At 42.5% G+C, this 11,711-nt stretch overlaps 1 protein-coding gene across 1 annotated transcript; it reads left to right on the top strand.

The window, feature by feature from the left end:
* Positions 1 to 1,183: 1,183 nt before the first annotated feature.
* On the top strand, positions 1,184 to 5,662 carry LOC114302482 (uncharacterized). Its single transcript, XM_082904704.1, has 5 exons — positions 1,184 to 1,542; positions 1,591 to 2,409; positions 2,482 to 3,058; positions 3,140 to 4,330; positions 5,168 to 5,662. Exons 1-5 carry the CDS (start codon positions 1,184 to 1,186, stop codon positions 5,660 to 5,662), a joined length of 3,441 nt encoding a protein of 1,146 aa, XP_082760830.1.
* The last annotated feature ends 6,049 nt before the right edge of the window (positions 5,663 to 11,711 follow it).

The raw sequence follows: 11,711 nt of genomic DNA, 5'->3' as shown, positions 1-11,711 counted from the left end.
TTCGCGGCTTCGTCGCCTTTGGTTTTTGGGTCGTCATCTCTTGGCTTCAAAAGGAAACACTCCGGGAGGAAGTAGCACGTCATCACAACACTGTGAGTAATAGTATACGGAATGTACATTTACTTACCGTTAATATCTGTTATGACCATTCTGTTTTCTGCTAAACACAACATTAACATATGTATTGATTGGAACTTGGTGGCAATGTAAGGTTGACAAAATTATGTACATTTCTGATATTTCTGGGCCGAAAGGCTGTTCAGTAGATTTCTGGGCCGAAAGACTGTTCAGTATATTTCTAGGCCGAAAGGCTATTCTGTATATTTCTGGGCTGAAAGGTTGTTCTGTATACTTCTGGGCCGAAAGGCCATTCTGTATTTCTGGGCCAGTAAGCCGTTCTGTTATACTAGGCCCAAGGCCATTCTGGAAAATAAAACAGCATCAGACTAACTACTTGGAATCCACTTTTGTGTATGCACTGTTCTATATTATGATTTAAATTGAACATTAAACTGTTTACATGCCGTTATTCACTGAGCTTGTCTCACTCTGTAACTTTTGTTTGATTCTGTAGGTAACCAACGTGGACGTCAGTCCTAGCGTCAATATTATCTATGTTTTGTCAACCTAAGGACGACCAGGCACTTGGAGAAGCCCTTTGCATACTAATGCAGTTTTGCTAGATTTTGTCATTTTGTACTAATGTTTTGTTGGTCAAAGTTGATTGTATCTAACGTTTTGTCGTATGCCCAACCTCTGGGCTGGACTTGTATTCTTTTGTGTATGTAACTTAATCTCGGATGCATGTTCACTATATGTTTAATTTCGAGACGTGGTCTTGGCAGTTTGGTAGTCGCTCAATGGATGTGTCTGCATGTTATTTTATTATTAACGCTTCCGTTCAGGCCCCAGATATTTTTATACAACAGGATTAGTGTCTGTTTCTGGGTAGGTCATGCCTGGAATTTTAGGGGCAAGTTTGGGTTATGACAAGTGGTATCAAAGCACGAGTTGCTATCTCACACACGGATCCATTGAGCCTCAGGATGTCTAGAAAGATGTAGGCATCATGTAGTAAAGGAAGATTGATAGCAACGTTAAATGTTTTCTGTTAATGCTAATGATGATGACCAATGTCTATTGTATTCTTTTGTGTATGTTGTACTTGGTTGTTTTATAGACTATGGTGAGAACAAGAACCGAAGATCATGAAGATGCTACCTCAGCACGGTTGGACAGGATGGAAAGAATGATTATGGAAATGGCGGAAACTCTACGACAACAACAACGGCAACAACAGCCACAGCCGCCACCACCACCAGTACCCCCATCTGTAGTGCAAGATTTTCACACTGAGGACCGCACCATTACACTTACAAAGGAGTTTAAAAAAATGAAACCACCATCATTTAAAAGAGGAATTGAACCAATGAAGGCTGAGGCATGGGTGTTAGGGATAGAGAAACTGTTCGAAGTTTTCCCTTGTACTGAAGATCAAAAGGTGCAACTAGCTGCTTTCACTCTTGAAGATGAAGCACGGAGGTAGTGGATGCTTACAAGAACAATGCATTAGGGGTTGACATGGGACAGGTTCTTGGTGTTGTTTTATGATAAATATTTTCCCCAGAGTATGCGAGACAAGAAGGTGACTGAATTTGAAACACTGAGACAAGGAAACAAAACTGTTGCCGAATATGAAGCTCAATTCACAGAACTAGCCCGGTTTGCACCTCACATGGTAGATACAGAATATAAGAAGGCGCGGAAATTCGAAGGAGGATTGCGGGGTACTATTCTGGACCGAGTTAATGTGTTGAAATTGCCTACCTACGTTGATGTGTTAGAAAGGGCTGTTATAGCAGAAGGAAATATTGCTGCCCAAACTCGGGTTCTTGAATGGAAAGGAAAGAGGCAGAGTAACCAATGGTTCAAGGGGTCTACTACTCCACCAAACAAGAAGCAAAATTTAGGGACCTCCAGCACTACTACTTCTCTTCAAAATTCAGCTCCTGTGTGTCCAGAATGTGGATGGAGGCATCGTGGGATTTGTCACCGATTATCTGGAGCATGTTTCCGATGTGGCAAGATGGGTCATTTGATAAAAGATTGTCCGCAAAAGAATCAACAAAATGGTAATAAGGCTGCTACAAGCTCAGCAGGGTCTGCACCGGCTCCTAATGCCAAGCCAACTGCCAAACCTGCGAACAACAAGGACACTACGAGGCAAGGCAAGGTATTTGCGTTGGTTCTGGGAGATGTACAGAATGCAGCGACAGTGGTATCAGGTACATTTATGGTTCATGGTCATTCTACTTATGTCTTATATGATTCTGGCTCTACCTGTTCCTTTGTGTCAAAATTATTTGCGAAAAACTTAGATAAACCTGAAGAAGAGTTGACTTATGTGCTGTGCGTATCTTTACCTATGGGAAATTCCATGCTCTGTACCTCTGTATAGTCTGCTTGTGAACTTCTAATTAGGGATGTCCGTGTATATGCTAATCTATTACCACTTGATATGACTTCTTTTGATATTATTCTGGGAATGGATTGGTTGAGTGAATATGGTGCCACTATAGACTGTCTGACGAAGCAAATCAGTTTCCACCCTCCGGGACAATCAGAATCTATTTTTCAGGGACAGGGAATAACTCCACCACCGTATGTGATTTCTGCAGCAAGGGCTTGTAAATTAATTCAGAAAGGGTGCCAGGGATACTTATGCAGTGTTTTGAAGGGGTCAAGAATAAATGAGAATATTGATGCGATTCCAGTTGTCTGTGAATTTCCGGACGTCTTTCCGGAAGAATTGCCAGGAGAATTAGGAGACCGTGAAATTGAGTTCACGATTGAAGTGCTACCAGGAATCCAACCCATTTCTAAAACCCCGTATCGAATGGCACCAGCGGAAATGAGGGAATTGAAGACTCAGTTGCAAGACCTATTGGATAAGGGGTTTATCCGTCCGAGTGTTTCTCCGTGGGGTGCACCAGTTCTGTTTGTGAAAAAGAAAGACGGAACACTCCGATTATGTATAGACTACCGGGAGCTTAACAAAGTAACAATCAAGAATAAGTATCCATTACCGCGGATCGATGATTTATTTGATCAATTACAAGGGGCACAGGTCTTTTCCAAGATTGACTTACGGTCCGGATACCACCAATTGAAAGTTAAAGCTGATGATGTTGAGAAGACAACTTTCCGAACCCGATACGGTCATTATGAGTTTCTGGTTATGCCCTTCGGAGTTACTAACGCACTAGCAGCATTTATGGATCTGATGAACCGTGTCTTCAAACCTCATCTAGATGAGTTCGTAGTGGTCTTTATTGACGATATCCTTATTTATTCAAAGAATGCAGAGGCTCATGAAAACCATCTTCGTTTAATCCTTCAAACCCTCCGAAAAAAGAAGTTGTATGCAAAGCTAAAAAAGTGTGAATTCTGGCTACGTGAAGTGGCATTTCTGGGGCATGTTATAACTAAGGAAGGAATTTCTGTTGACCCAAATAAGATTGAAGCGATCATGAACTGGCCAACTCCTACCAATGTGACTGAGGTGAGCAGTTTTATGGGGTTAGCCGGATATTACGGAAGGTTTGTTCAAGACTTTTCCAAAATTGCTGTACCGCTCACACAGTTGACTAAAAAGGGAGTTGCATTTGAATGGTCGGAACCGCGGGAATCTGCTTTCCAAGAATTAAAAATGAAGTTAACTACAGCTCCGGTCCTTGCACTACCATCTGGTACTGGGGGATTTGTGATTTATAGTGATGCTTCACATAAGGGACTTGGTTGTGTTATGCAAAACGGAAGGGTTATCGCTTATACCTCTCGACAGCTTAAACCTCATGAGAAAAGCTACCCCACGCATGATCTTGAACTAGCCACAGTGATTTTTGCTTTAAAGATTTGGTGGCATTACCTGTATGGCACTACATGTGACATTTACACCGACCATAAAAGTCTCAAATACCTTTTCACCCAAAAAGAGTTGAATATGCGCCAGCGGCGGTGGTTGGAACTTATTAAGGATAATGATTTACAGATCCACTATCATCCTGGTAAAGCCAACATGGTGGCAGACGCACTTAGTCGAAAAAATGTGGGAAATTTGACAAGTCTATTGACAGAGAAAAAGGAGTTGATAAGTGAGCTGAATAAGATGGGGGTCGACTTGGTGATACATGGTCAGGAAGCTTTAATGGCAGCAGTGATGGCCCAACCAACCTTACTTAAGGAAATTAAATTGCATCAGATAGAGGATGAAGCTCTAAGGAAGATATGTGATGAGTTAGGAACAAAACCAAAGTCGGGATTCAGTTTGGTAGATTCGGTGCTCAAATTTCAAAACCGAATATGTGTCCCCAATGTGTTAAACCTTAAGCAAAAACTGATGGAAGACGCACATACCTCAAGGTTCTCAAGGCATCCAGGAAGTACCAAAATGTACTGAGATTTGAAGCAAAATTTTTGGTGGCCAAGTATGAAGAAGGAGATCGCGGAGTTTGTTTCTAAGTGTTTGCAATGCCAGCAAGTAAAAGCAGAGCATCAAAGACCTGCCGGTTTATTGCAACCCCTCCCCATCCCGGAATGGAAATGGGAACATTTGACCATGGATTTTGTTGTGGGGTTACCACGGACTCATCGGGGTATGAATTCAATATGGGTCATTGTGGACCGATTAACTAAGTCCGCTCACTTCCTACCAGTAAAGACTCAGTATAATGCAGATAAATTGGCGGTAATCTATGTGAATGAAATTGTGAGGCTTCATGGTGTTCCGGTCTCAATTGTGTCAGATAGGGATCCTAAGTTTGTTTCCAGATTTTGGTAGGGTTTACAAGAAGCAATGGGTACAGAACTAAAGTTTAGCACAGCTTTCCACCCTCAGACTGATGGTCAATCTGAGAGAACGATACAAACTCTCGAAGATCTGCTCCGAATATGTGTACTAGATTTTCAACAAAGTTGGGAAACTCATTTACCGTTGATAGAATTCGTATACAATAATAGTTACCATTCGAGTATTGGAATGGCACCCTATGAAGCTCTGTATGGAAGACCGTGTCGTTCTCCCGTGTGTTGGGCCGAGGTTGGAGATAAATCTTTACTAGGGCCTGAAATCGTTCAGTTGACAACTGAAAAGGTTAAAATCATTCAGGAAAGACTGAAGACTGCTCAAAGTAGGCAGAAGAGTTATGCGGATAACCGACGAAGAGATTTGGAGTTCAAAGTGGATAGTCATGTCTTTGTGAGAGTCACTCCGATAAAGCGCCACCCAAGATTTGGAAAGAGGGGTAAGTTGACACCCCGGTATGTTGGTCCCTTTCAGATTCTGGAAAGAGTGGGTCCGGTAGCTTACCGAGTTGCCCTTCCGCCACATATGAGTCAAGTACATAATGTGTTTCATGTCTCTATGCTTCGCGGATACCTTCTGGATCCGTCGCATGTCATTGATTACCACCAAATTGAGTTGGATGACAAGTTAATTTACGAAGAAAAACCAATCCGCATTTCGGACCGACAAGTAAAACAATTACGAAACCGTGAGATTCCAATGGTAAAAGTTGAGTGGCAAGGACATTACGGAACCGATGCAACGTGGGAAAGAGAGGAGGAAATGCAACACCAATACCCACACCTGTTTCAATCCTAAGGTAAAACAAGTTTGGAGGACCAAACTTATTTAAGGGGGGGAGAGTGTAATAACCCGACCCTCGTCCATGTTTTCTGATATATTTTCAGCCCTTGTTTTGTGCTTTGAAAATGTTTACTGTGAAATCCCATGAAAAATTATGGTTAAGTAAGTGAAATTTCCTAAGGTGGGGAGTTTCTAACACCCGCATCCTTTAAATCCTTTGGAGAGTGTATGTAATTCTCTTATTTTCATTTTAGGAGTCTTTGGAGTTGTGAATGTTGGTTTTGGAGGAGTGTAATCCGATTTAATCTTGTTGGGTTTGGTTGTTCACATTTGTTCGGCTTAAAAGTTCCTCGAAAACTTAGAAATTTTTCCTTGGGGTCGACACTAGCCTTCTTAAGGGTCGACCCTTGCATGTTGTAATGTTCCTGGGAGTGCCGCTGGAAACTAGGGTCGACACCAGCCTTGGTGGTGTCGACACTTCCCTCTTGTTGCTGCCCACAAGGGTCGACACCATTCTGGGAAGGGTCGACCCTTGTTTATTGCAGAATCTGTGTGTGTTGGTTGCTGGAAATTAGGGTCGACCCTGTCCTGTCTAGGGGTCGACACCATGCTTGGTGCACAGATTGTTTTTCTTCTTAGAGGGTCGACACCTCTGCCCGAAGGGTCGACCCCTGTGTGTTTTTTTTTTCAGATTTTTGGGCTGGTTTGGGCCTTACTTTTGAGGGGTTTTGGGCCCATTATTTTATTGGCCTTAGGGCTACATCTCTACTACTATAAATAGGCTCAAAACATATTTTCATTTCATTTTTCTCCTCTTTCCTCTCTCTCAAACCGTGAGTTCTTCTCTCTCTCTCCAAACTCAAGCTTTGGCACTAAGATCTCTAGATCTACTCACCTAGAATGTTTGTTTCACCGTGGTCCTTTGAGAAAAAGTGTAGATCTCGTCAAAAGCTTCCTTTAAGTCCGATTGGTTCGTGGCTTCGTCGCCTTTGGTTTTTTGGGTCGTCATCTCTTGGCTTCAAAAGGACACACTCCGGGAGGAAGTAGCACGTCATCACAACACTGTGAGTAATAGTATACGGAATGTACATTTACTTACCATTAATATCTGTTATGACCATTCTGTTTTCTGCTAAACACAACATTAACATATGTATTGATTGGAACTTGGTGGCAATGTAAGGTTGACAAAATTATGTACATTTTTGATATTTCTGGGCCAAAAGGCTGTTCAGTATATTTCTGGGCCGAAAGGTTGTTCAGTATATTTCTAGGCCGAAAGGCTGTTCTGTATATTTCTGGGCTGAAAGGCTGTTCTGTATACTTCTGGGCCGAAAGGCCATTCTGTATTTCTGGGCCAGTAAGCCGTTCTGTTATAACTAGGCCCAAGGCCGTTCTGGAAAATAAAACAGCATCAGACTAACTACTTGGAATCCACTTTTGTGTATGCACTGTTCTATATTATGATTTAAATTGAACATTAAACTGTTTACGTGCCGTTATTCACTGAGCTTGTCTCACTCTGTAACTTTTGTCTGATTCTGTAGGTAACCAACGTGGAGGTCAGTCCTAGCGTCAATATTATCTATGTTTTGTCAACCTAAGGACGACCAGGCACTTGGAGAAGCCCTTTGCATACTAATGCAGTTTTGCTAGATTTTGTCATTTTGTACTAATGTTTTGTTGGTCAAAGTTGATTGTATCTAACGTTTTGTCGTATGCCCAACCTCTGGGCTGGACTTGTATTCTTTTGTGTATGTAACTTAATCTCGGATGCATGTTCACTATATGTTTAATTTCGAGACGTGGTCCTGGCAGTTTGGTAGTCGCTCAATGGATGTGTCTGCATGTTATTTTATTATTAACGCTTCCGTTCAGGCCCCGGATATTTTTATACAACAGGATTAGTGTCTGTTTCTGGGTAGGTCATGCCCAGAATTTTAGGGGCAAGTTTGGGGTATGACAGATCTGCCCTTCACCGCTGTCGAAGGCCTGCCGGCGTTATTGACGCTTGGTCGTGCATCACCGAGGCCCGGCCGGCCTTCCATGATTTCAATATGTTTTGTTTGTTTTGTTTTCTGCTGTTTGTTGTAGACACCCCATTTTTGACCGTCCTCAAGACTTGGACGTCACCGTTTGAACACTCGGTGATTATCCTTGTTTGTGTTCGTTTGGAGTTCCCGGAGGCCTCAGCTCGCGTGCCTTGCCTCAGGATCTCCGAACTCGACCGTTTAGTGTCTGGTTTTGCACCAAACACTTGCATCTTGCCGGCCGATTGCTGTTCATCTGCTTTTGCAGATATTTTTAGACAGCTGTATTGCTTTTGCTCCCCTCCATACACGTGTATGGAGGGATCTCCCTCTTGCAAAGCTTGTCTTGTAAGCTTTACAAGAGGCATATAGAGAAAAAGCTCTCTCTAAGGCAAAGAGAGGCTTTTAGACATTTTTGAGGAGAGAAGACAGAGGAGAGCTCTGGTTTTTTTCTAGGGTTAGGGTTAGATATATACCTTCTATCTCTTTTCCTCTCATTTTGCACACTAGGTGTTTTGTGTCTCACTATTGCACACAAACACCTAGTGTTTCACCTTCCTCTTGGAGCTGAGGTTCTAAGGGCTTGTTCTTGAGTTTCTTGACTAGTTTGGAGCCAAAGGAGGCCATTGGAGCATCTTTGTTGAAGAAGGCATCAAGGGTAAGATTCTAGTCCTTTTTTTCCCCATTCTTGCATCAATTTTCTACTAGTCTTAGAGATATTTTTGTGATTATTGTATAACATAAAAAAGTTCTATTTTTAGGCCCTCTTTATTGTTTATTAAGAGTGTTTTGTTGTTTGAGGGTTGTTGACCACCCTTAGGCCTCAAAAGGCCTCATTTTGAGCTATTTTGTGCTAGCTCCGGGATTTTGGTGTTGAGGTCTCTTCACCACTGAAATCTTGAGGGATTTCAGTGGTGAAGATGATGCTTTGAAGTCCCAAGAAGGAGAGGGCCACCCCCTCTCCTTGTTGTCCTTGAAAAGGGCATATTTTGGCCTCCTAAGGAAGCCTATGTTTGAGTGTGTGTTGAGCATGTTTGGTTTGTTTTTCATGCTTATATATCCATAATATAACATGATTTCAAGTTGGTTTTGGAACTTCATGCATGCTTAGCATAGTTGCCATGTAATGCCTTATTTGTGCCTTAACATGTTCTAGGTTGTTAGCCTTTGTTGAAGCATGTTTTAGGCTTAGTCTTGTGAAGATTTTGTGCATATCTTGCCATGTTTTAGCTCTGTCCATAGTCGTTTGGGTTGATCTTTGCATGCTTGATATAGCTCCTTTGTATTTAGGCTTGTTGGCCTTGAGCATGTGCATGTGTAGCATGCCATCCTTGCATTGTTTTGGTGATTTGGGATCATTCTACATGCCATTTCAGTCCCATTTCCATGCTTATTTGATTGCCTTGCATGCCTCTTTAATGCTTTGAAAGCATGTATTGCAATGCTCCATGTTTTAGCCATGGTGTATGCCTTTGTATTTGGGCCATTTAGATGCCATCTAAGTAGTCCTTTAGCTTTGTTTTAACATGCTAGACCTCTGATCTTGGTCCCTCTTTGCATGCCTTGTTTGGTCTTGTTAAGTGTAGTTCATTGCCTCGTTGATTTGCTTTGAACACTTAGGCCATTTGTTGCATGCTTCACTTGATTTATAACTTGATTTGGCATCATTTTATAATATGATTTTAGGGCTCATGTCGCATGCTAATTGTCCATGTTTGTCCCTTTCAAGTGTGCTTGAATGTTGCTTGATTTATGCCCAAGTGTAGGCCTTCCATCATGTGTATGTGTGCATGTGTTTTGGCTTCTTGTTTCGGTCATTTTGGCCACTGTTTTAGGCCTTATTAGAGTTGCCTAATTCATGTATAAGACCATCTTGCCATCCATTTGCATTGCCACATGCATGTTTGCATGATTGCATGAGTTCATTACCATGCCATGTTGCATTCCTAGCTTGTATGCCTAGGTTGCATTGCATCTTGCATGCATTCCTTGTTCCTTGAATGGGTGATAGGGATTGGGAGTTTTGTTTGATTGGTTTGCATACATTTGAAACCAAAATTGCATACTTGGTTCCTTGGGCCATCATGCATGGAAATGCGTGATTGGTGGTCCGAGGACCGAGGCACATGTCCCTTTGAGTCATCACAATGATAAGGGACATGGTTGGTGCATACATGCCTTGAATTGTGTTGCCATGCTTTGTTTTGCCCTCTGTTGCTGTGAGTTGCAGGTTCTGCAGGAATACTCTGCCGACCGGCAGTGTAATGTGCCGACCGGCACCATTTTCTCTGCCTACAGACCCTATTTTGTGTCGATGGCCATACTACACTGCCGGTGGAAGTTTCATTCAGCCGGTGGTACTCCCCAGTGTCCAGGGATGTAATTCTGAGGTTTTGACAGCCTCCAGAGGAGGAAAGGAAGGAAAACAGAGGCAGCCTATGCATGGTGGCGCGCTTCCCGAGGCGTTTTCCTGCTTTAATTAATTTATTTAATTTGTTAATTAAATCAGTTAATTTGTAATATTAATTAGCTTGTGTAGTTAATTAATTTGTAATATTTATTCGGTCCCTCCGAGTGAGGGCAAATCTGTAATAAGTGTGCGTGAGTGTGTGTATGTCTTCCAACCTCACTTCTTTCTTCCCTTTTACTTACCCGCTTTAATGGTTAGTATTAGGGCACGTTTAATTTAGCATACCTCATGCTATGCATGCATGCATCCATGCATTTGTATTGCATGCATTAGGCTCGGTACATCACGCTAATTGCATCAATACTTCAACTCCCAAACTGAATACGTGATAATTGTGCATTTTCACATGACATGTTTAGGATAGCCGAACCTATTCTAGCAACATTTTGTATGCGATGCATTAGGCACTTCACATGGACTTGGATCATGCATGTTTGCTAACAAGTTCTTTGTTTTGGCACGGAGTACTATGTAAGTATTTCCGCTTTAGCATATCACATGAGTGTGAATATTGCCATGACAGCATGCTTAACATGTGGCTAGATGCTTATGTGTTAAACTGTTTCGAATGCCTGTGGGTGAAGGTTGGATTGTTTGAGTTGGAAAGACTCGTTGAAATCCGTATTTTAGCCTACTTGCGAGTAGCAAATTCCAAAGCATTTTCAAACCGAACGGATATGCAATGTTTATTTCCAAATTAGGCAATCTAGTCTATACTTGTTTGCTGCGCGCATAACATAGTAATTCTAGGCTAACAATTGGTATAAGAACACATAACGTTTTCAAAACTGGATATCACGGTTAGTAGAGGCCGGTCTTCGGACCGAGCGAGAGGGGGTGCTCATAGCTGACCTTCCCCGATCGTACCCAAGCTCCCGAGCCGAGACAACTCCGGTGATGACGGACATGTGGCCTTCGGCACCGAGTCAGGGTTTCCTAAATTCTCCCATTTTAAAATATTTAGGTGGCGACTCTGTATCTGGCAAAGCAGTCCATGTTTGGCACTACTTTTTCAAAAATCTATTTCTCAAAACGATTTGCCAGATTTGGACTCTTTGGTTCAGATTAAGAACCGTGACACAAATCGAGTCCGAACTGTAGCAGGAGGCCCGCGGGCGCGTCTACAGTTTCTGGCGACTCTGCTGAGGATTTTAGAGAGCTTGACTTGAACTCGTGATATCCCATTTTGACTTCATTTATGTGTTTCTTTGCATTGCATGTGCATTGGTGCGCCTAGGAACACAGTGTTTGCCATCTGCCATTCCTGAACGGTTTGCCGGAGGCTTGTCTTGTCAAGGCATGTCCATAAGGCTGACCGGCTATGGGCTCTGACAGTATGGGAACACAAACCCCGGTTTTACCGGGGCACCCCTTTTGACCATTCGACCTAGTGCATATTCGGATCCATAGTGACCATTCCAAGCTAGGACAGGTTGCTTACCCGATGCTAAGTTGTTTGAAACCGCTGTGTGCATAGTGAAACCCTAGCTCCTGACAAAATAGGACAGGGAAACCCTGCCCCAACATAGGGGTGTTTTGTTCTCTTTACTTGCTATGTGCTTTT

Source organism: Camellia sinensis, chromosome 14, assembly GCF_055761805.1.
Source record: "Camellia sinensis isolate YWXY chromosome 14, ASM5576180v1, whole genome shotgun sequence".
NCBI lineage: Eukaryota > Viridiplantae > Streptophyta > Magnoliopsida > Ericales > Theaceae > Camellia > Camellia sinensis.
This window is presented reverse-complemented; position numbering and strand designations above follow the sequence as displayed.

Bases quoted from the DNA above. Each gene is read 5' to 3' on its own strand.
- LOC114302482 (XM_082904704.1), top strand. From the start codon at position 1,184: ATGGTGAGAACAAGAACCGAAGATCATGAAGATGCTACCTCAGCACGG. The intron at 2,410-2,481 runs GTGCGTATCTTT...ACTTCTAATTAG, and splicing joins GAAGAGTTGACTTATGTGCT to GGATGTCCGTGTATATGCTA. The intron at 3,059-3,139 runs GTAACAATCAAG...GTCTTTTCCAAG, and splicing joins ACTACCGGGAGCTTAACAAA to ATTGACTTACGGTCCGGATA.